The 26012-nt window shown below is 44.8% G+C and overlaps 1 protein-coding gene across 2 annotated transcripts in view; it reads left to right on the plus strand.

The window, feature by feature from the left end:
- The window catches only part of cers3a (ceramide synthase 3a), a 133489-nt gene extending 116055 nt beyond the window's left edge, over nucleotides 1-17434 (plus strand). For both annotated transcript variants that reach the window (XM_070858715.1, XM_070858714.1), the window contains exon 11: nucleotides 13280-17434. In XM_070858715.1, coding sequence (XP_070714816.1) covers nucleotides 13280-13408 — 129 coding nt within the window. In that variant the 3' untranslated portion in view covers nucleotides 13409-17434. The remainder of the gene's footprint in view (nucleotides 1-13279) is intronic.
- The last annotated feature ends 8578 nt before the right edge of the window (nucleotides 17435-26012 follow it).

Raw genomic sequence — 26012 nt, forward strand, 5'->3', positions numbered from 1 at the left:
CACAATCACGATAACACATTTGCACAATCATTATAACCCATTTACACAATCACTATAACCCACATTTACACAATCACCATAACCCATTTACACAATCACTATAACCCATTTACACAATAACTATAACCCACATTTACCCAATCGCTATAACCCATTTACACAATCACTATAACTCACATTTACACAATAATTACAACCCACATTTACACAATTACTATAACGCGCATTTACACAATCACTATATCCCATTTACACAATCACTATAACTCACATTTACACAATCACTGTAACCCATTTACACAACCACTATAACTCATTTACACAATCACTATAACCCACATTTACACAATCATTGTAACCTATTTACACAATCGCTATAACCCATTTACACAATCGCTATAACCCATTTACTATAACCCACATTTACTTTTGGATGTCCTGAGGTTGCGACAGGTTCTATATAAATGCAAGTATAAACAAAGATTTGAAAGTCTTCTGCAATAAGATAAAACACCAGGTAATGTCCTAGGGGGAGTGTTTGCTAGTGCTGTTGGGGAAGAGTTAAACTAATATGGCAGCGGGATGGGAACCAATACAGGGAGACAGAGGGAAACAAAAAGGAGACAAAAGCAAAAGACAGAAAGGAGATGAGTAAAAGTGGAGGGCAGAGAAACCCAAGGCAAAAAACAAACAGGGCCACTGAATATAAAGGGGCTGCAGGAGGGGTCAAAACTAAAAATCATGGTTTAAAAACTAGGATTAAAACACTCTACCTAAACGCACGCAGCATTCGAAATAAAGTAAATGAGTTGACGGCACAAATCATTACAAATGGGTATGATTTGGTAGCCATTACAGAAACATGGTTGCAGGGTGGCCAAGACTGGGAATTAAACATACAGGGGTATCTGACGATTCGGAAAGATAGACAAGAAGGGAAAGGAGGTGGGGTAGCTCTGTTAATAAAGGATGATATCAGGGCAGTTGTGAGAGACGATATTGGCTCGAATGAACAAAATATTGAATCATTGAGGGTGGAGATTAGAGATAGTAAGGGGAAAAAGTCACTAGTAGGCATAGTTTATAGGCCCCCAAATAATAACTTCACGGTGGGGCGGGCAATAATCAAGGGAATAATGGAGGCATGTGAAAAAAGAACGGCAGTAGTCATGGGGGATTTTAACCTACATATCGATTGGTCAACTCAAATCGCACGGGGTAGCTTGGAGGAGGAATTCATAGAATGCATACGGGATTGTTTCTTAGAACAGTATGTTACAGAACCTACAAGGGAGCAAGCTATCTTAGATCTGGTCCTGTGCAATGAGACAGGAAAAATAAACGATCTCCTAGTAAAAGATCCTCTCGGAATGAGTGATCACAGTATGGTTGAATTTGTAATACAGATTGAGGGTGAGGAAGTTGTGTCAGAAACGAGCGTACTATGCTTAAACAAAGGGGACTACAGTGGGATGAGGGCAGAGTTGGCTAAAGTAGACTGGAAACACAGACTAAACGGTGGCACAATTGAGGAACAGTGGAGGACATTTAAGGAGCTCTTTCATCGTGCGCAACAAAAATATATTCCAGTGAAAAAGAAGGGCGGTAAGAGAAGGGATAACCAGCCGTGGATAACCAAGGAAATAAAGGAGAGTATCAAATCAAAAACCAATGCATATAAGGTGGCCTAAGCTAGTGGGAAACTAGAAGATTGGGAAAATTTTAAACAACAGCAAAGAATGACTAAAAAAGCAATAAAGAAAGGAAAGATAGATTACGAAGGTAAATTTGCGCAAAGCATAAAAACAGATAGTAAAAGTTTTTACAGATATATAAAACGGAAAAGAGTGACTAAAGTAAATGTTGGTCCCTTAGAAGATGAGAAGGGGGATTTAATAATGGGAAATGTGGAAATGGCCGAGACCATAAACAATTATTTTGCTTCGGTCTTCATAGTGGAAGACACAAAAACCATGCCAAAAATTGCTGGTCACAGGAATGTGGGAAGGGCGGACCTTGAGACAATCACTATCACTAGCGGGGTAGTGCTGGACAGGCTAATGGGACTGAAGGTAGACAAGTCCCCTGGTCCTGATGAAATGCATCCCAGGGTATTAAAAGAGATGACGAAAGTTATAGCAGATGCATTCGTTATAATCTACCAAAATTCTCTGGACTCTGGGGAGGTACCAGCAGATTGGAAAGCAGCTAATGTAACACCTCTGTTTAAAAAAGGGGTCAGACAAAAGGCAGGTAACTATAGGCCGGTTAGTTTAACATCTGTAGTGGGGAAAATGCTTGAAACTATCATTAAGGAAGAAATAGCGGGACATCTAAATAGGAATAGTGCAATCAAGCAGACGCAGCATGGATTCATGAAGGGGAAATCATGTTTAACTAATTTACTGGAATTCTTTGAGGATATAACGAGCATGGTGGATAGAGGATGGATGTGGTGTATTTAGATTTCCAAAAGGCATTCGATAAGGTGCCATACAAAAGGTTACTGCAGAAGATAGAGGTATGCGGAGTCAGAGGAAATGTATTAGCATGGATAGAGAATTGGCTGGCGAACAGAAAGCAGAGAGTCAGGATAAATGGGTCCTTTTCGGGTTGGAAATCGGTGGTTAGTGGTGTGCCACAGGGATCGGTGCTGGGACCACAACTGTTTACAATATACATAGATGACCTGGAAGAGGGGACAGAGTGTAGTGTAATAAAATTTGCAGATGACAGAAAGATTAGTGGGAAAGCGGGTTGTGTAAGGGACACAGAGAGGCTGCAAAGAGATTTGGATAGGTTAAGCGAATGGGCTAAGCTTTGGCAGATGGAATACAATGTCGGAAAGTGTGAGGTCATCCACCTTGGGGAAAAAAAACAGTAAAAGGGAATATTATTTGAATGGGGAGAAATTACAACATGCTGCAGTGCAGAGGGACCTGGGGGTCCTTGTGCATGATCCCAAAAAGTTAGTTTGCAGGTGCAGCAGGTAATCAGGAAGGCGAATGGAATGTTGGCCTTCATTGCGAGAGGGATGGAGTACAAAAGCAGGGAGGTCCTGCTGCAACTGTATAGGGTATTGGTGAGGCCGCACCTGGAGTACTGCGTGCAGTTTTGGTCACCTTACTTAAGGAAGGATATACTGGCTTTGGAGGGGGTACAGAGACGATTCACTAGGCTGATTCCGGAGCTGACGGGGTTACCTTATGATGATAGATTGAGGAGACTGGGTCTTTATTCGTTGGAGTTCAGAAGGATGAGGGGTGATCTTATAGAAACATTTAAAATAATGAAAGGGATGGACAAGATAGAGGCAGAGAGGTTGTTTCCACTGGTAGGGGAGACCAGAACTAGGGGGCACAGCCTCAAAATACGGGGGAGCCAATTTAAAACCGAGTTGAGAAGTAATTTCTTCTCCCAGAGGGTTGTGAATCTGTGGAATTCTCTGCCCAAGGAAGCAGTTGAGGCTAGCTCATTGAATGTATTCAAGTCACAGATAGATAGATTTTTAACCAATAAGGGAATTAAGGGTTACGGGGAGCGGGCGGGTAAGTGGAGCTGAGTCCACGGCCAGATCAGCCATGATCTTGTTGAATGGTGGAACAGACTCGAAGGGCTAGATGGCCTACTCCTGTTCCTAATTCTTATGTTCTTATGTTCTTATGTAATTTGTTGTAGGTATTGGTTGAGGGATAAATATTGGCCAGGACACCGGGGAGAAATCCCCCGCTCTTCTTCGAATAGTGCAGTGGGATCTTTTACATCCACCTGAGAAAGTAGACGGGGCCTCGGTTTAACGGCTCATCCAAAAGACGGCACCTCCGACAGTGCAGTGCTCCCTCAGCACTGCGCTGAAGTGTCAGCCTAGATTATGTCTCTCTCTCTCTTTCCTTCCTTATTACTTTGACAGCTCTTTGTATTATGAGCTATGTCGGTACGCATGAAATAATTTCCATTGTTCAAGACTAAAGCTAAAATCAACTATTTATAACGCATCACAGAAACAAACCTTACAATCTCCAGCTGCTAAGGGATGATATGTTGAGCAGTAACACTCCCAGCTTATTTTAGGAAATCAATGACAAATATTAATTCCGTCGTCTTTGACGTCTTTCAATTCTTGAGCCTTTGGTGGCTGAAAGAAGGACTAGCTCGAGAAATTAGTGCTTGAGCTGGAAAGTTAGAATGTGAGCAGCTCAGGGAGCACACCAAGGGTTAACGTCAGGCCTTTTGTACAGAGAATCTGACCGTTGAAAACTGATGGATTAAAATGGAACGGTGCAGATTAACAGTGGTTTAATTGGTATTAACAGAGAACCCACCTCTGTACAAACATTAGCGTAAAAAAACAATGCTTTAAACACGGCAAATGGAAGCAGCTGATTCCTGTCACCAGGAACTCATGCATTCATAAAAATGAGTGGGATCAGTTTTTGCCGATCAAGTAACAAAGAAGGAATTTCTGTTGCTTCAGTATATCGGAACGAGCGGGCGTAGGTCACACAATCTGACTTCCTTTAATATTTCCTGGACGTTGGCCCCGATGTTCCTTTATTGTAATTATGCGCTGTTTGCATTGATGGATTAAGTTAATTAAGGAATTTCATTCATAAAAAGAGAATCCATGCAGTGGGAATTTGAACCTTTCTGTTCTTTATTGTCGCTTTTGATCTGATCAGTTCCGGACCTGCCTTTTGCAATCTTTTGCTCTAATCCACTTTCATACTTTTATTATAAAAATATAAAGCTATTAAAAAGTTAAGTCAAAAGAAAAATTCCCAAACTGCTTAAGGAGACTTGTGTTACAATGGCCATGCTGTTGTCAGCATCCCAGGCTCTCTCCCAACTCCAAGTTGTTGCTGGCTTTGCTTCCAAGCTCAATGATGAAGTGTTCAGCAAACAGATAAATCTGGAGCGGTATTAATACTGGGCATCAGAATAATAAGTGCAGGTAAGGTAAGAATGGTCGGCCATTTGGCTCGCCTTCCGTAGAAGCTTAAAGTCGCAGCACAGCATCGAGCTGCCTCTTGAAGTCTCCAGCGTTTTTGCCTCTAGTCCCCTAGCCTGGATCCATGCCATGTAGTGATCCCTCTCTGTGTGAACTTCCCGATACCAGTTCTGAACTCCCTTGCCCTGGCGTTACTCAGGATCAAGCTTTTCCATTCCACAAAGTGGGGCTAATTTTCATTGACAGGGAACCAACTCAAGGGAAAAGCCTACTTGACCTTGGCCTCACCTCAACCCGTCGTAGATGCATCTGTCTATGACATAATTGGTAGCAGTGACCACCGCACAGTCCTTATTGAGAGGAAGTCCTGTCTTCACACTGAGGACACTCTCCATCGTGTTGTGTGGCACTACCACCGTGCTAAATGGGATAGCTTCAGAACAGATCTAGTAACTCAAAACCGGGCCTCCATGAGGCACTGTGAGCCATCAGCAGAATTGTATTCCACCACAATCTGTAACCTCGTGGCCCGGCATATACCTCACTCTACATTACCATCAAGCCAGGGTACCAACCCTGGTTCAATGAGGAGTGCAGAAGAGCATGTCAGGAGCAACACCAGGCATATCTAAAAATGAGGTGCCAACCTGGGGAAGCTGCAACACAGGATATGCATGCATGCTAATCAGACAAAGCAGCATGCTATAGACAAGGTTAAGCAATCCCACAATCATCGGATCAGATCAAAGCTCTGCAGTCCTGCCACATCCAGTCGTGAATGGTGATGGACAATTAAACAACTAACGTGAGGAGGAGGCTCCATGAATATCCCCATCCTCAATGATGGCGGGGCCCAGCACGTGAGTGTAAAAGACAAGGCTGAAGCGGGTGCAACCATATTGAGCCAGAAGTGCCGAGTGGATGATCCATATCGGCCTCCTCCTGAGGTCCCCACCATCACAGAAGCCAGTCTTCAGCCAACTCGATTCATTCCAAGTGCTATCAAGAAACGACTGAGCGCACTGGATACAGCAAAGGCTATGGGTCCTGACAACAGCTCGGCTATCTTGCTGAAGACTTGTGCTCCAGAACTAGTCACGCCTCGAGCCAAGCTGTTCCAGTACAGCTACAACACTGGCATCTACCTGACAATGTGGAAAACTGCCCAGATATGACTCACCAATAACCTGCTCACTGATGCCCAGTTTGGGTTCTCCCAGGACCACTCGGCTCCAGGCTTCATTACAGCCTTGGTCCAAACATGGACAAAAGAGCTGAATTCCAGAGGTGAGGTGAGGGTGACTGCCCTTGACATCAAGATAGCATTTAACCCGAGTGTGGCATCAAGGAGCCCGAGTAAAACTGAGTAAAACGGAACCAGAGGAAAACTCTCCACTGGCTGGAGTCATACCTAGCACAAAGGAAGATGGTTGTGGTAGTTCGAGGTCAATCCCAGTTCCAGGGCAGTGTCCTAGGTCCAACAATCTTCAGCTATTTCATCAATGACTTCCCTCCATCATAAGGTCAAAAGTGGGGATGTTCGCTGATAACTGCACAGTATTCAGTTCCATTTACAACTTCTTAGATGATGAAGCAGTCCATGCCCTAATACAGCAAGACCTGGACGACATTCAGGCTTGGGCTGATAAGTGGCCAGTAACATTCGCGCCACACAAGTGCCAGGCAATGACCATCTCCAACACGCGAGTGTTTAACCACCGTCCTTTGACATTCAACAGCATTACCATCACTGAATCCCCCACCATCAACATCCTGGGGGTCACCATTGACCAGGAACTTAACTGGACCAGCCACATAAATACTGTGGCAATAAGAGCGGGTCAGAAGCTGGGTATTCTGCGGCGAGTGTCTAACCTCCTGACTCCACAAAGACTTTCCACTATCTACAAGGCACAAGTTGGAGTGTGATGGAATACTCTCCACTTGCCTGGATGAGTGCAGCTCCAACAACTCTCAAGAAGCTTGACACCATCCAGAACAAAGCAGTTTGCATGTTTGGCATCCTATCCACCACCTTCAACATTCACTCCCTCCACCACCGGCGCACCGTGGCTGCAGTGTGTATCATCTACAAGATGCACTGCAGCAACTCGCCAAGGCTTCTTCAGCAGCACCTCCAAAACACACGACCTCTACCATCTAGAAGGCCAAGGGCAGCAGGCGCATGAGTACACCATCACTTGCAAGTTCCCCTCCAAGCCACACACCATCCTGACTTGGAAATATATTGTCGTTCCTTCATCGTCATTGGGCCAAAATCCTGGAACTCCCTCCCTAACAGCACTGAGGGAGCACTTTCACCACATGGACTGCAGAATTCAATTCGGGATGGGCAATAAATGCTGGCCTTACCAGCGACACCCACATCCCATGAACGAATAAAAAATAAATTCTGGTGGAGCGTTTTTTATGACAATCACAGGCAGGTTCTACAACAAGTGGTGAGGCAATTGGTCAGATTACCACCTGGGCATTGATGTGAGAATTCGCCCCAGTATCTTAAACCTCTCGAAGGTCCCCTCTTATTCGCCTCTTTTCAAGGCTGAATGGCCCACATTTTTCAAAACTTCCCTCATAACTCAGTGGGAGGAACTTTCAGACCCAGTGAGGGCTTTGAGTCACCGGTGTGACAAGTAGTACAGGGGGAGGAAGGCTGAATAATGGGCAGACCCTCGCTGCAGTTGGAGGTTCCACCCAGTCCCTCTGACAGTGGGCATCACCATGTACCCCTTCTCTGCACTACTTCCAGGGTTTGGTGATTTACCATTTGATTTTTCATTCTCGGAATGTGGGCGTCGCTGGCAAGGCCGGAATTTATTGCCCATGAGAAGGTGGCAGTCATCCGCCTTGTTGAACTGTCGCAGTCCGTGTGGTGAAGGAACTCCCACAGTGCTCCCAAGGGAGGGAGTTCCAGGATTTTGGCCCAGCAACGATGAAGGAACGGCCGATATATGTGCCTTTGTGACCAGCATGAAATCTGTGAGGGAGGAAGAGTAACTGTAAATGGTGGAACTGACAATGAAGACACTTGAAAGGTCAAAATTCATGGGAACCCTCCCCCCCCCCAGTGTTTGGGCTCATTGGAAAGGAAATTTAATTTGAGACTATCTACCGAAAGGTTTGAAATCCTAAGGTGCTTATGGAAGAAACTACGAACGTTAATCGAATTTTGGACTTTTAAAAGACAAATTCAAATCTGTGGGCGGGCCTAAGGAACTAAAGAAGCCCACTTGATTATTGGAACTGTCTGGGTATTGGGACTAAGGTAAATTGTCTGGAGGAATGGATATTCAAAAACCCTTCTCCACAAGAGACATTAACATTACAACAATAACTCAGAGATGGCCAGCCATCAAACTAAACTGAGAAAAGCCATTTTCAACATGAATAAGAACAAAGGGCCCACTACAGCCTGTATGCGAAAAACCAAGCACAAAAGGACATTGCGATTACCAAGCTAATATTTACATCAGGAAATAGATTTAGAAATGCAACCCACCCAAGACATATTAACTTTTAACGAACCCGTCAAAATATTACAAAGAAAAGTCAAGCCCGCCAAATTTAAACTAAGATTCCTGGACTGATTTGGCACGAAGATTAGGACAGCTCAAACCGTATTACTGGCCCCTGTTAGGTTGCTCCTACCTCAGGAGACACTGTGTGCCATACAACCGAGGGTATGCCATACTACGCCTAGTATCATACTAAGCTTATGTCATCAGAAGGGAGAGAAACCAATGCGACAGTTGTAAACTAACTTCTCCAGCCTCGAAGTCCTGAAGGAAGGAAGAACATCACCATTGCGGCAGTAACTGACCACAGCCAATGTGGTACCAACGAAAAACCACCACGATCGACCAAACTCAAAACAAAACTCCAACAGAAAGAAACCAAAGAATCAAAAGTTTCCACTCTACAATCTAAGGCCTGACTACCAACAGGTGAAAACATTACCTAAAGAGACTTTGAACCTATTTCTAATGAAGGAAACCGGATACTTACCCCGTAGATCCAAAACGCGCCTTACCGCATCAGCGGACTCAACCCAACTGAAGATTGCGTAGTAAGAAGTCTTCTCCGACGTTCGGGGTACAGCAAGCAGAACCTACAGAATTCAACGAAGCCCGAAATCGTGAACTACCGCTAACTGACCAGAAAGGATTGGTAAGCATAGTCCCTGTCTACCCTGGAGTCTAACCTAGCTAGAATTCGGTATTGGGAGGTGGGAGGTGTAATTTTTACTGTAACCCCCTTTGAATGTGTAGTGTATTGTTCTTTATTAGGGTGATTATAAGTTTGACCTTGTATTTTCTTGTCTGTAATAAAATCAAAGTTCTTTTGCATCAAATCAGTTGTCCTTTGCACTTTATCACCCCACCCCCTCCAAATAAACCCAGAGTCTAGAACCCAAGGGAGTGGGAGCGATTCAAACCGCTCAAGTAGGTCAGAGGTGAACCTGACCCCCGGGACCACCCCTTACAACTTTCAGATGATATATTCCAGCAAGGAAGATATAGCTAAAGGCCTAAGATAGTAAAGCTGGAATGAGTAAAATACAATCAAAATAAAGTTCCTGGTAAGGATAAATCAAACTTTTCAACAATCAACCTTCCACACATTGCTAAATGTTCGCAAACTTATGGTGTGCTTGTCAAGGGTGTAAATGGAGCCACGTATAAAGATAACTAATACAGTTTGAAAAAACCCACAAATTATTTGAAATCTGAACCTTGTTTATTGGAAAACCTATAATAATCTGTGATGCACACTGACTCATTGTTTAACTCATTCTTGAAGAATAGACAACAACAACTTGCATTTATATAGCTCCTTTAACATAGAAAAACATCGCAAGGTGCTTCACGGGAGCCTTAACAAACAAAATTTGACACGAGCCACATCAGGCGATATTGCACTAACGTACTTTGATGAACTGTTCAATGGGGCGGAGTGTGGGAGCATGTTACAGAAGAGGTTTGGAGGTTACATGAACACATCAGTTGCTCGTAATAGAAATTTTACAGCCACAAAATCAAAATGAACTAGAATCTCTACCATGAACAAACCTTTCCAAACGATTCTTTAGTTTTGCCAGGCATGACTGTGAGTGAAGGTGGGTGCGATGTGTTGGGTTAGGACACAGCTGGGATGTAGGAGACAGCACTGGAGAGAGAGCAGTGATTCCCTGTGTGGGAGGGGATGTATCACAGGCCTGGCAGAACCCCTCATCCACGACTGGGAACTTCAAATCCCATGTGCCAATGTGCAGTCCCTGTGTCACACAGTATGAGTGAACACGGAGCTAGAGACATACAGGAGATGCTGGATGAGTAACAGAGCTCTCCCACAGCCCATGAGCATTGTCAACTCTGGTTTGACGTATTAATTGGAGGTTTCATCACATGACCTCCTGCCTCCAACCGTCCTGCCCCCCCCCCAAAGCACCCGCCATTGGTCGACCAACGCGTCAATCCCCACAGTGTACCAATTGGGAAACGATCTGATCCTTCATTACCCAATTGGATGGTTCTTGACTCTCAGTCAAACAGCTTTTCTTCTCCGAATAATTTCATAACTAAAAGGTGAACATTTTCAGAGTGCGGCGATGAGGTTTTCTCCCGGGGTCGCCAGTGGCAGTGCCCAGGGGATTAACCTTCAGTTCCTGGAGGCTCCAGGTCGATCCTGGAGGGTTGACGACCCTATGTTGGCCCACAGGACACGACCAAGTGGTAGAGTCGCCAACGCTGGCTGGCTGAATGTATTCCTGGAGGTTTCCAAACATGACCTTCTCCCTCCAAATGCCCCACCTCTACACTCTCCCCATTGGTCACCCAACATGGCCTTCCTCATGGCGTCCCACCTTCCCAGGCCCAATCGGAAAGCGAGCTGACACTCCATTATCCGATTGGATGATTCTTGACTATCAGTCAAACAGCCTTTTCTTTTCCATCACCGACATTTTTATAAAAGCATTGAAAGGAAGTTATTTTTGAATGCCCCTGTGATGTTTCTCCAGGATAGCTCTCACCAGTGCCCAGGGCATTAATCTTCAATTCCTGGAGACCCAGGCCCACCCTGGAGGGAATGGTGTGACCACAGAAACAGCCAGTGGACCAAGGAATGTATCCCACACAAGGTCCCACACAAGAGATTGATGTGCAAAGTTCGAGCACATGGGATTGGGGGTAGTGTACTGACATGGATTGAGAACTGGTTGTCAGACAGGAAGCAAAGAGTAGGAGTAAATGGGGACTTTTCAGAATGGCAGGCAGTGACTAGTGGGGTACCGCAAGGTTCTGTGCTGGGGCCCCAGCTGTTTACACTGTACATTAATGATTTAGATGAGGGGATTAAATGTAGTATCTCCAAATTTGCGGATGACACTAAGTTGGGTGGCAGTGTGAGCTGAGAGGAGGATGCTGTGAGGCTGCAGAGCGACTTGGATAGGTTAGGTGAGTGGGCAAATGCATGGCAGATGAAGTATAATGTGGATAAATGTGAGGTTATCCACTTTGGTGGTAAAAACAGAGAGACAGATTAGGAAAAGGGGAGGTGCAAAGAGACCTGGGTGTCATGGTACATCAGTCATTGAAGGTTGGCATGCAGGTGCAGCAGGCGGTTAAGAAAGCAAATGGCATGTTGGCCTTCATAGCAAGGGGATTTGAGTACAGGGGCAGGGAGGTGTTGCTACAGTTGTACAGGGCATTGGTGAGGCCACACCTGGAGTATTGTGTACAGTTTTGGTCTCCTAACCTGAGGAAGGACATTCTTGCTATTGAGGGAGTGCAGCGAAGGTTCACCAGACTGATTCCCGGGATGGCGGGACTGACCTATCAAGAAAGACTGGATCAACTGGGCTTGTATTCACTGGAGTTCAGAAGAATGAGAGGGGACCTCATAGAAACGTTTAAAATTCTGATGGGGTTAGACAGGTTAGATGCAGGAAGAATGTTCCCAATGTTGGGGAAGTCCAGAACCAGAGGTCACAGTCTAAGGATAAGGGGTAAGCCATTTAGGACCGAGATGCGGAGGAACTTCTTCACCCAGAGAGTGGTGAACCTGTGGAATTCTCTACCACAGAAAGTTGTTGAGGCCAATTCACTAAATATATTCAAAAAGGAGTTAGATGAGGTCCTTACTACTAGGGGGATCAAGGGGTATGGCGAGAAAGCAGGAATGGGGTACTGAAGTTGAATGTTCAGCCATGAACTCATTGAATGGCGGTGCAGGCTAGAAGGGCCGAATGGCCTACTCCTGCACCTATTTTCTATGTTTCTATGTTTCTATCTGCTCTCATCTTCAAGCACTTCCAGCTTGTTGCTGGTGACGGTTGCTGCTGCAACTATTTTGTGTAAATCACGTGCCCCCTGATTAAAGGGGGCACTAAAACCAACAATTAAACCAATTAACTTTTAGCCAGAAACATAAATCAAATTAAAATTTGGTTGCCGGGGATGATGATGCACTCCAGTCCCTCCGGCGCCCACCTCTCGCGGAAGGCCGCGAGCGTACCGGTGGACACCGCATGCTCTATCTCCAGGGACACCCTGACTTGGATGTAACCGCGGAGGAGAGGCAGGCAGTCGGGTTGAACGACCCCCTCGCCCGCCCGCTGCCTGGACCGGCTGATGGCCACCTTGGCCGTGCCCAGGAGCAGTCCTACGAGGAGGCCTTCCGACCTGCCCGCTCCCCTCCGTACAGGGTGCCCAAAGATCAAGAGTGTGGGACTGAAGTGCAACCAGAATTTGAGGAGCAGCCCTTTCAAATAATGGAAGAGGGGCTGCAACTTCGCACAAACAACATAAATATGGAGCACGGACTCCTCTAGACCGCAGAAATTGCAGGCGGCCTGGGAGCCGTAGCTGCTGCAAGATCTGAATAATGTATCTGAACCCACGAGGTGTGAAGTAAATTAACTAGGCTGATTAAAGCTAGTAGGGACAGCCCACTTTCATCCCTTGAATCTGTGCTGGAGTCCAGCCTGGGACCTCGGGGTATTTGAACTCACTAGTAAGGCACCTGGAAGGAATTAAGATCCAGACCAGATCCTTTTTATCGAGGCTGCCTGTGGAGGGTTTAGTGCTGCAAATTACAACTTCTGTGTGTAAATAATGTAGATCATAGCGAGCTTGGAGCTGCCTCAGTAACGCAGGAGTTGAATCTCAGCTATCTCATTTCGCCAAGTACACAGGGCTCCTGGTGAGGCTTGCATTGTGACCTTGGGGAGTTTCAGGATCCGATATGATTGGATTTTATTGCAGGTATATTGCAAATGATCCATTAAACAGAGCATTCCTTGTGTTTCAGCTGGATGGCGACGATCGGAGTGACCAGGAGGAGTGTGACCGCAGTGATGATGAAGATGAGGGTATGAAGAATGGTGCTGGTACCAAAAGCAACCTGTCAATGATCAGTCGTCACCGTTACCGGGACTGAGCAGGGCGACAGTCAGGAACCGCGGGGAGCTGGGAGTGTGCCTGTAGAACAAGTATTGCCCAGGAGCTTGTATTGATGATCAATAAGTTATATTGGGCCTGAACTAAAGAGAGTGTCGGATTCAATCAGCCACATTTGGTGCAACTCTTCCTCTTGGGACTTTGCGGAAGTTAGACAAGAGACTGCACTGAGAGGCAAATCTGCGAGTGTTCACCCTCCCAGCCTGCGGAGCGAAGCAGGCCAAACATTATCAGCCTGATTCCCCCAACACACGCTGCTGGTGGGGTACATACAACGGCAAACCAGAGGCCAGGCGCTCCACTGGCTCAACACCTTTGTCAAATCGGCCCTTATGTTCAATTTGTTTTTATTGTAAATCTGCGGCACTAACATTGCGCGGATCTGTGTGTCGAGGTACCTTGCAGTATTGCTGAGTAATCCATTTGCAAAATACTCAGTCAGGCACTCGGAGACCACAGCCAACAAACTCGCTTACAATTAACCAACCAATAAAAGTCGAGTTTGCCAATATTTTTTAAACAGTCCCTGGCCTATTTTTGTTGTCCTAAATGATGACTTGTAGCATCATCATGGTGCTGCTAACCATTGTTCCTGCGGTTCTGTGACTTGACCCTCCAGCTTACCCCACACAACCGGTGACTTTCCGTCCGGTCATTTTAAACTCACAATCGACCTTGTCTTGCGATATTTGGAATGACATTTCAAACAAAATCATCCTGTGCCAAATTCTAATCTTTGAGTCAGAGGGACAACTACAAGTGTAAAAATTCATAATACACCCAAACACTTGAGGTAGCATTTCTGATTTAAGAAATAACTTGCATTTCTATAGCGTCTTTCACGACCTCAGGACGTCCCAAAGTGTTTCACAGACAATGAAGTACTTTTAGAGTGTAGTTACTTTTGTAATGTAGGAAACACGACAGCAGATTTGCGCACAGCAAACTCCCACAAACAGCAACGTGATAATGACCAGATCATCTGTTTTGATGGTGTCGGTTGAGGGATAAATATTGTCCAAATATTAATTTGAATCATCATCCCATGAAAGGAAGTCCAGGGATGCAGAATCAAGGGGCATGGAATGGGGAGGCCTGCCACCAAATCCCTGGCCCTAGAACTGGCCACTGAGATTTGCCCCACTCCCGTCCATCGCTCACTCCAACACGTGTAAACAAGTGCTGTCGAATCCAGCTGCTTTTCCTCTGCTCCCACCACTGGCAGACGGGAAGACGAAAAGGCTGGAGGGGGTGGGGATTGTCAGGGTCGGGGGCCGGGTTCAGTCTGGCCGTCGAGCCAATTCTCCCCCGTCCCCAGGTATTTCCTTAGTGTTGAGGGCGCTCCATGACCTGACCGACTATCTTTAATGAGAAACAAGAGCTCTCCTCCGCTCGTCAGCCAGTGCATCAATCAAAGGCTCTGATTATCACTCCCACCCGCACTGAGGATCTAAAGTCCTGTCCAGCCTGCTGTGCATTTGCTGCTTATCTAGAACTCCTACCCAAACACGGGACAGCAAAATACTGTGATTCACACAGTGGTTCAATATCCAGCTCCGATTGCAATAAACTTAATCCATTCACAAAACCAGTGTAATATGTAACAAGGAAACAAATACAGATCAAATGGCAACAAAGTAGAAACCCTGACCTCCTATCCTCATATAAACTCATTTCCATTTTGTTTTACGATATCAGAAATCCAGTAATGAGATGTACAACTTACCCTCACTATTCACCATTAGTTAGACCACCGGTGGTCTGTTAGACTGGGCCCTGTAATATTACCCTTCCTTACATGTTACCCTGCTCTAGTATTAACTGCCAATGGTCACGACTTGTGTTTAATTTTATTCAGGATTCTTTTCCAGTGCTGGTGGATGTGATGTGAATGGCGACCTATTGACGGATTATAACAACAACTTGTGTTTGTATATGTCTGGTATCCGGTGCTCAACACCAACGTGAAATAATCCCCTCACATTGTATTCCTTCGAGCTGCCCTGGCACATTCACCGACTTCTTCCGTTGGCCTAGAAGGTGGAATGGGTCCAGGCCGAGTCACTCCACATCTGCTCCATGTGCTGCCCTGCATCAGCCAACAGGACCCCCCAGCAACCACATTTTAATTTGATTTGTTTAACGTCCAAAGTTTAATTTGTGTAATGTGTTGGTTTTAGTGCCCCTTTAATAAGGGGGCACTTGTATTAATGTTTCAACTTAAAATAGTTGTAGAGCTGTTGCGCCTCGGGTTCTGTCGCAGTGTGGTTATGTTTCTGGACTAGTAATCGTCTAGTAAGAGGTCTAATGGACTAATACTCCAAAGTCAAGAGTTCAAATCTTACCACGGCGGTTGTGGATTCGGTTCACGGGCTCCCAGGCCGCCTGCAATTTCTGTGGTCTGGAGCAGTCCGTGTTCCATGTTTTTATGGAATGTGTGAGGTTGCAGCCCCTCTTCCATTATTTGAAGGGGCTGCTCCTCAAATTCTGGCTGCACTTCAGTCCCACACTCCTGATCTTTGGGCACCCTGTGTGGAGGGGAGCAAGCAGGTCGGAGGGCCTCCTCGTAGGACTGCTCCTGGGCACGGCCAAGGGGGCCATCAGCCGGTCCAGGCAGCGGGCGATCGAGGGGGTCGTTTAGCCCGACTGCCTGCCTCTCTTCCGCGGTTATATCCGAGTCAGGGTGTCCCTGGAGATGGAGCAGGCGGTGTCCACCAGTACGCTCGCGGCCTTCCGCGAGAGGTGAGCACTGGAGGGACTGGAGTGCATGATCACCCCCGGCAACCAAATTTTAATTTGATCCTTTACTGTCTAAAGTTTAATTTGTTGAAATTTGTCAGGTTTAGTGCCCCTTTAATAACGATCGGTGTGGAGCGAGCAGAATGGCTCCTCTGTAAACCCCCAGAGCCAGAGAATCCCACGCCGACCATTCTTATTGTTGTTCGAACCCGGGACATCCGATTCGGTGAAATGATTTAAGAAGGAATAATCCAGAGTGGTTGGCAGTCTGTCTGCTGTGAGTTCTGTCCAAATGCTGCTTCACATTGATTCCAGATAAAAAATCGTTCTGGAACACCTTCCCCCTGATTGCCCGAGGATCCCACACATTTGACCGGGGAGGTCTCTGTATCCTCACTGCTCAGTGTTAAGGAGCTGCATCGGATTGAGTCTAGGCCCAGAGGTATTGTTGCTCCGACTCGGAGCTGAATTACTGCTAACAGCAGCTCTGCTGCTGGCCTCCAACTCAGAACCTGCAATATTAAAACATTAACAACAATGTGATAACAAACACTGACAGAGCAAGGCATCAAAATATTTATTTAAAGTTTCTTTTGGGAGCCACAATTGAATAGTAATAATGAGCTGTGTGGTTATTATAATTGGGGGGCTGGAATTTGATTGGAGGCAGTGTCCTTCAGCTAAGCTGCCCATCACTTACAACCCCCAGAGCCAGCACCAACGTCTGACTTCCCAGCCTTTCCCAAGTAGCGTGGGTTTTGAGGGCCTGAGTTGTCGAGGTATAGGTGACATTGTGAGCCAGTGAATTCAATAGTTGAATGATGGCCACTTTAACTGGTTGCGATCTGAGCCTTGTCCGTCGCTCACTGAGTTAGAAGCTCACAAAGCTGACAGCTGGACAAGGGGTGATGATCTGACCATAGATCGAGTACCTCCCTTTGGCCCAGTTTCCGACATGTCCTGTCGGTGAGTGAAGTGTGTGTGGACCCTTTCTGTGCCGGTATCCTTGTATCCCCTGTTGGTGCATCACCACATCCCTTTTCAATAAAGTAACCTCACCAGGAAACACAAATTTCTAATATTTTTATATTTTACTGAATAAGTGCAGTTTTACTCATTTGCTTCTCGTACTGTTAATGTTCAGTTAAACGTGAGCTCCTATGCAATAGAACAATCGAGAATGGATTCTACTTTTGGGAATGTGAACATTAAAATGATGGTAATTATAAATCCTGATTACAATAAAACATTTATTATCTGATTATTATTGTGGTATTTATCGTATTCAGTTACTGTAGTGGTTATGTTACTGGACATGAGACATGAGTTCAAATCCTTCCACGGCAGCTGGGGAATTTAAATTCAATTCATTAAATAAATAAATCTGTAATAAAAAGGGCTCAATTTTCCTGGGTCATTTGCGCCATTTTTTCTGTCGTAATTATTTAATTCAAAGTTTCTCCCTGGAATCTGCACCGATGTAACTAGTTTAGTTACGATTTTTCGATGTTAGTTTTTTTTTACGCCAGTTTTCAGCATTTTTCGCAGTTTGACCAAAATTTTTTATCCTAGGTCGGCGTATCTGACCACTCCCAAAAGACCTTCTGGTGAGTTAACAGAAAACAGTGCACATTGAGAAATCGGCTGAAAGACGCCATTGTTTGTCATCCAAGTTTGTGGAGGGAGTCTCTAACACTTGAAATGTCCGTAATAACGTTCAACTTTTTTTTACCTTTCAACGGAGTACATGGAAGTTTCTTGGATTTACTCACACGCCACCACCGAACGTCTTCAAGCAGGGCTGGAGGGTCGTAGCGTCGGCCATCAGAATCGGCCCCGTGCCCAGACACGGGCTCGGCTGGAAAACAAGCCCGGGGGGGTGGCGGAGGGGGAGAGAGAAGTGCCGATCGGAAGGCTTCTGCACTAGGCACAAGACTGCAATGAGATTGGGGGAGGGGGGAGAGGGAGGAGAAGTTACAAGTCCTGGGTGTGGTCCATCCATACAGACCTTGGGGAAAGAGAACAAAGAACTGTCCTGCCTGCCTTCCTGCCGTTTTGAGCTTCTTGCAAAGGTAAAATTTAACTATGAGGGTGTGATATCTTCACAGAACGCAGCACACACAGCTCCTAACATGGCAGACAGCTCTCGGAAGCCTCCGGAATCTGCCTGGTTCTGTTTAATTATTAACTCTGCAGTTGCAGTACACAATACGTCCACATCCACAGTGTGGAGCTACAAACATTACAAGCTTCCAGACATTACACTTCTCCCTCCTTAATGAAGAAGTTATTATAACAAACATCATATATAACTTTCATGTTTATACATAAGACAGGATATAAACTTTTTTATCATATTTACAAATTTAACTTTACCACTTGTTTTCTGTTTCAAAGAGGATACCTTCGCTCTCAAACAGAACCTTCCAAACCTGATGTCGATTTCACACTCATTCGAGGCTCATCCTGATGAACGGTTTCCTTCACGGAATTTCCTTGATTTTCATTTGAACTCACTCTAACTTCAGGCTCTTTGTTTTCCTGACTTGGACTCAGACTTTCATTCTGATTCTCTCCTGGATTTGTTTCCAGTACATTGGATTTAGGATTTGCTACTGGTGTATCAAAACTATCTGATGAGTCAGAAAAAATTGAATCATTCCCACCTTCAACTCCTTCCATGTCTGTTGGTAAAATATGATCAATATGAACAAACCTAACCTGTCCATTATCAAACATCTTTACCAAATATGTGCGAGGACCACATATCTTCACCACTCTTCCTGGTAACCACTTTAACCATTTATGGTGATGGTTCTTCACTCTCACCTTCTGGTTTAATTTCACACTTCTCTCTTTTACTCCACCTCTATCATGATTCTCTTTCTGTCTTAATTGTGTCTCTTCTACGGACTGTGCCAAATTTGGTTTTAACAACGAGAATCTGGTTCGTGGCTGTCGTTTGAGAAACAACTCTGCTGGTGTTCTACCAGTAGTTGCATGAGGAGTATTTCGATATGTAATCAAAAAATTAGCCAATTTGTGATCCAATGGCAACTGTCGTTTCCTTGGATTTGGATCTAACATTTGTTTTATGAGGGCGCGTTTTACAATTTGTACAGTGCGCTCTGCTGCACCATTCGAAGCAGGATGGTATGGTGGAACCTTGGTATGTTTCACACCATTTTTGCTTGTGAATTGTGCAAATTCTTTTGAACAAAATTGTGGTCCATTATCCGAAACAATCTCTTCAGGGAGGTCAAATGACGAAAATAATCTTCGCAAAATGTCCAATGTTTTACTTGTTGTTATTTTCCACATTGGAAACACCTCAACCCACTTCAAATGGCTATCAATCACAATGAACATTTGTTGTCCTTCTAGCTCAGCAAAATCAATATGTAGCCTTTGCCACACCCTGGCAGTTCATCAATGTATGAAAATTAAAACACTTCTTCCCTATCGGGTGTAACTTGTGATGGGGAAGGCAATCTAGACATTGCATCAGCATTACTGTGATCAGCTGATCATCTGTATTCAATATCATATGTATATGCTGACAAAATCAAAGCCCATCTCTGCATTCGGACTGCAGCTAAGGTTGGAACTGGGGACTTTGGATGGAGGATTGCTGTTAGGGGCTTATGGTCCGTAATGATGGTAAACTTATGACCATACAAGTATTTGTGAAACTTCTTGACCCCAAAAATTAATGCCAAAGCTTCTTTTTCAATTTGCGCATAATTACTCTCACTGGCACTGAGAGTGCATGAAGCAAAAGCAATTGGTCTCTCCTCCCCACTATGTGATACATGAGAGATCACTGCCCCAACTCCATACGGAGAGGCATCACTTACTAGCTTAATCTCCTTAGATATGTCATAGTGAACTAACATGGTGCTCTCTACCAATTTGCTTTTACAATCCTTGAATGCTGTATCGCATTCTTTTGACCACCTCCAATTGACCTGTTTTTTCAAAAGTTCATTCAGTGGATGTAATACTGTAGGCAAATTTGGTCGGTACTTCCCATAATAGTTCAAAAGATCCAAGAATGAACAAAATTCAGTGACATTCCTGGGAGTGGGTGCATTTCTAATTGCATCCAATTTTTCCCTGGTTAGATGTAAACCATCTTTATCTACTCTGTACCCTAAGTACTCCACTGAGTTTTTAAATAACTCACACTCATACTCTGTGCTTCTCTAGCTGTTTGAGGACTTCAGTCAAAATTTTATGAATTTGCCTATCTGGTGCTGAAATTAGTATGTCATCCAAATAACATACTACCCCTTCAATACCTTGAAAAATCTGGTTCATCACCCCTTGGAATATGACAGGGGCGGAAGACACTTCAAACGATAGCCTATTAAATTGATATAGGTCTAGATGAGTATTTATAGTCAAACGTGACTTGGACTCCTCATCTAGTTCAAGCTGTAAGTAGGCATTTGTAAGATCCAGTTTTGAGAAGATCTGACCACCTGTCAGTGTTGTGAACAAATCTTCTATATTCGGCAATGTATTGGGGACATTACCCTCTGGTTCATGGTTATTTTATAATCACCACACAATCTTACCTTACCATCAGACTTAGGTACAACAACAATGGGTGTAGCCCAATTACATCGATCTATCTTACAAATAATGTTCTCAGTCTCTAGTCTTTTGACTTCTTGCTCAACTTTTTCCTTGAATGCATATGGTACGGAACGTGGCTTGTAGTAAACTGATCTAGCGTCCTTCTGTACCCTGACACTTGCCTTGAAACCTTGGATCGGACTACCCGTTTCGCAGAACACCTTCGGATACTTCTTAATAACCTCATCCGTTGATGAAAATCTTGCTTCCACACAGAAAATCTTACTCCAATCCAGCTTCAGTGAGCTCAACCAATTTCTTCCTAGTAAGGCAGACTTGTCTCCTTTCACTACTATTAGAGGCAAGTTCTGAAATTGATCTTTATATTTCACCGGTACGGTGATACGACCTACCACAGGAATTTTCTCTCCCGAGCTCTATCTTGGATTTCTCCAGTTGGAAATCACGCAATTTGTCGAGGTACAGCGACTCCAGTATTACACTCACGGATGCACCAGTGTCAATTTCCATTGGTATCTTGAATGCCGCAACATCTATGTGGATTTTGATGCTTTCCGAATCGCTGTCTGTTAACCTCATGCTCCTGATGACGTGTAACTCTAACATCTCCTCGCCCTGTTGTTGTTCTTCCATGCTATGTAGTCTCTTGGGATTTCTACTCATAGCTTTGAACGCTGGACTCATAGCTTTGGAAGCTGGTTTACCCTTCAGTCGGCATGCCTTCGCAAGATGCCCAGTCTTCCTGCAGAAGAAACACTTTGTCTTCATGTATAGACAACTTTGAGCAATGTGTTGGCCCAGGCACCTATAGTACGACTTCGGCGCTCTGTTAGAATTTCCAGTTTCTGAGACTTTGGGCCCCCACCATCTTTTACTTTGAACCTGCAGGTGATTTACCTAGGTTGACTGATGACCGTAATCATTATTTAATTCTCGGGAATATTGTTCGGCCATGCCCATCGACCTCGTCTGACAAGAAATCTCAAAAGTCAAGTCATCCGTCGTCAATAACTTTCTTCTGATCACATCATTTTTCACCCCACAAACAAAACGATCCCGTAATGCTCGGTTTTGAAAGTTTCCAAAATTACAGTGCATCGATAGCTTTTTTAATGCTATGATATAATCATTGATACTTTCATCAGCCTTTTGATTCCAAATCCTGAAACGATAGCTTTCAGCAATTTCTAATGGTTTGGAGTTATAGTGCTGCTCCAGCTTCATTAAAATCTCTTTAAGCATTGTGTCCTTTGGCTCGTCAGGCACAAGCAGATTTACAAGGGTTTCGTACAATGCCGGACCCGCCTCCGATAAGAAGATTGCTTTCTTATGTTTCAACACAGCCCGGTTCTGGACTGCATTGTCTGGAACTTCGATTATGTTATTTGCAGTGAAATACATTTCTAGCCGATCCACATGCACTTTAAAACATTCCCGGTCGTGTCTATATTCCCCCAAATGTCCGATTACACCTGCCATTTTAATCTCTAGCCGTTCACACCATGTGCTGTATTTTACCTCGGATTTTGTAGCTTTTTTCCAAAGACAGAAACTTCCAAAGTCTCTCTGTCGGCTGGCTGAATCCTTCCCCAACAAAATTTAAGCTTTAAATCATCCGAAAAATCCCATCTCATCGCCAAATGTGATACCTTCACAGAGCACAGTACACACAGCTCCTAACATGGCAGGCAGCTCTTTTGGAAGCCTCCGGAATCTGCCTGTTTCTGTTTAACTATTAACTCTGCAGTTGCAGTACATAATACGTCCACATCCACAGTGTGGAGCTACAAACATTACAAGCTTCCAGACATTACAGGGGGCAATACTGACAATGACCTTGTGCGAGTCTTCTGCATGATGGAGACAATTCGATGTCATCACGTGAGGAATATCAGAGCCGCTAGGGTGCTGGGCAGGAGGCCTTACCCACCTTGGGTATATCGAGACAGGCTTTCGTACCTGCACCTGAGTAATGCAGGCTGTGTCAGTAGGTTGTGTTTCCACAAAGAAGTTGTAACTGAGATCTGTGTGTTGGTCAAAGCAGACCTGCAATCTAGAAGCATCAGGAAGACTGTTTTGTCAGTTGAAGTGAAGGTTACAGTTGCAATTTCATGCTATGCCTCAGGATCGTTTCAAGCTACAACTGGGGATGTGTGCGCCATCTCTCAACATGCAACACATGTCTGCATTCATCAGGTGACGGAGGAATGACAACATAAAGTTCTCCATGATTGTCCTAGCAATCTATGACAGGGCTGTGGGCTTCTCCAGGATTGCTGGCTTCCCAAAGGTACAGGGCTGCATTGATTGTACCCACATCGCCTTGCGAGCACCTTTGAAGGATGCCGAGATGTACACGAACAGAAAAGATTTCCACTCCGTGAATGTGCAGCTCATCTGTGACGAAAGGCATCATATCATGTCAGTCGATGCAAGATACCCTGGGAGCACCCATGATGCGTTCATCCTACGCGAGAGCATTATATCTGCCGTGTTTCAGCAGCAGTCAGAAGGGCAGAGCTGGCTACTGGGAGACAAAGGGTATGCCCTCACCACCTGGCTCATGACGCCCCTACGCGTAACCTGGACGGAAGCTGACCGAGAATACAACATGTCGCACATTGCAATGTGCAGCATCATAGAGAGGACCATTGGCATCTTGAAACAGCGTTTCCGATGCCTGGACCTTTCCGGAGGCTACTTGCTGTACTCCCCTGAGATTGTCGGTCAGTTCGCCGTTGTGTGCTGCATGCTGCATAACTTAGCCATCATAAGGCAGCAGCAGCTGGTAGGAGAAGACCCACCTGAGGTGAGAGTGGCTGATGATGAGGAGGATGTAGATGACAAGGAGGAGGAGGAGGAGGACGAGGAAACCATGCAAGTGCCTGAACCCGGAGCACGACGGCGGAGGAGGGCGGGCCAGTGTGCCCCTTTAACTATTGCTCAAGCCTTGCGCCAGCAGCTCATCCGTGAATGCTTTGCTGCCTGAAGGATCAGCGACAACTCTACCACATGGACATGGTTACTGTTTGGAGCTGTTCCGTAATGTGTTGTGTTAATGGAACAAATTATGGAAATGATTCGTGTTTACTTCAAAAGTTGTATTAATAATGTAACAAATAATGGAAATGATTCAGATTTAATGTAAAATATATTTTATTCAAAAGTTTAACAAACAGTTCTTTGTACTTAATTTAACTATAATAAAATTATTCTTGTATCAAACATTAAAGTTTTCAGTTACGATCACTTACAAACACTAAGATCACTTAAAAACTTTAAGATCACTTACTAATGCTTCTATAGATACGTGAAGAGAAAAAGATTAGTGAAGACAAACGTAGGTCCCTTGCAGTTGGATTCAGGTGAAATTATAATGGGGAACAAAGAAATGGCAGACCAATTGAACAAATACTTTGGTTCTGTCTTCACAAAGGAAGACACAAATAACCTTCTGGAAGTACTAGGGGACCGAAGCTCTGGTGAGAAGGAGGAATCGAAGGATATCCTTATTAGGCGGGAAATTGTGTTGGGGAAATTGATGGGATTGAAGGCCGATAAATCCCTCGGGCCTGATAGTCTGCATCCCAGAGTACTTAAGGAAGTGGATGCATTGCTGATCAGTTTCCAACAGTCTATCGACTCTGGATCAGTTCCTGTGGACTGGAGGGTAGCTAATGCAACAACACTTTTTAAAAAGGGAGGGAGAGAGAAAGCCGGTAATTTTGGACTGATTATCCTGACATCAGTAGTGGGGAAAATGTTGGAATCAATTATTAAGGATGAAATAGCAGCGCATTTGGAAAGCAGCGACAGAATCGGTCCAAGTCAGCATGGATTTATGAAGGGGAAATCATACTTGAGAAATCTTCTGGAATTTTTTGAGGATGTAACTAGCAGAGTGGACATGGGAGAACCAGTGGATGTGGTGTATTTGGACTTTCAAAAGGCTTTTGACAAGGTCCCACACAAGAGATTGATGTGCAAAATCAAAGCACATGGTATTGGGGGTTACTGATGTGGATAGAGAACTGGTTGGCAGACAGGAAGCAGAGAGTCGGGATAAACGGGTCCTTTTCAGAATGGCAGGCAGTGACGAGTGGAGTGCCGCAGGGCTCAGTGCTGGGACCCCAGCTCTTTACAATATACATTAATGATTTGGTTGAAGGAATTGAGTGTAATATCTCCAAGTTTGCAGATGACACTAAACTGGGTGGCGGTGTGAGCTGTGAACTAGGAGGCTGCAGGGTGACTTGGACAGGTTAGATGAGTGGGCAAATGCATGGCAGATGCAGTATAATGTGGATAAATGTGAGGTTATCCACTTTGCGGGCAAAAACGCGAAGACAGAATATTATCTGAATGGCGGCAGATCAGGAAAAGGGGAGGTGCAACGAGCCCTGGGTGTCATGGTTCATCAGTCATTGAAAGTTGGCATGCAGGTACAGCAGGTGGTGAAGAAGGCAAATGGTATGTTGGCCTTCATTGCTAGGTGATTTGAGTATAGGAGCAGGGAGGTCTTACTGCAGTTGTACAGGGCCTTGGTGAGGCCTCAGCTGGAGTATTGTGTTGAGTTTTGGTCTCCTAATCTGAAGAAGGACGTTCTTGCTATTGAGGGAGTGCAGCGAAGGTTCACCAGACTGATTCCTGGGATGGCAGGACTGACATATGAGGAGAGACTGGATCAACTGGGCCTTTATACATTGGAGTTTAGAAGGATGAGGGGGGGATCTCATCGAAACATATAAGATTCTGATGGGACGAGACAGGTTATATGTGGGTAGAATGTTGGGGAAGTCCAGAACCAGGGGACACTGTCTTAGGATAAGGGGTAGGCCATTTAGGACTGAGATGAGGAGAAACTTCTTCACTCAGAGAGTTGTAAACCTGTGGAATTCCCTGCCGCATTCCCTGTTGATGCCAGTTCATTGGATATATTCAAGAGGGAGTTAGATATGGCACTTACGGCTAAAGGGATCAAGGGGTATGGAGAGAAAGCAGGAAAGGGGTATTGAGGGAATGATCAGCCATGATCTTATTAAATGGTGGTGCAGGCTCGAAGGGCCGAATGGCCTACTCCTGCACTTATTTTCTATGTTTCTATGTAACTTTTAAACTTGTAAATTTACATAACTTACAAAAATCTTTTAATTTGAGAACAACCGTTACAACAGTAACAATAATAACAACAACAACAACAGCAACAAAGGCTGCACCCATCTCTCCTCCATCTTATTCTAAGA

The sequence above is a fragment of the Pristiophorus japonicus genome, chromosome 17, assembly GCF_044704955.1.
Source record: "Pristiophorus japonicus isolate sPriJap1 chromosome 17, sPriJap1.hap1, whole genome shotgun sequence".
In the NCBI taxonomy this organism is placed as follows: domain Eukaryota; kingdom Metazoa; phylum Chordata; class Chondrichthyes; family Pristiophoridae; genus Pristiophorus; species Pristiophorus japonicus.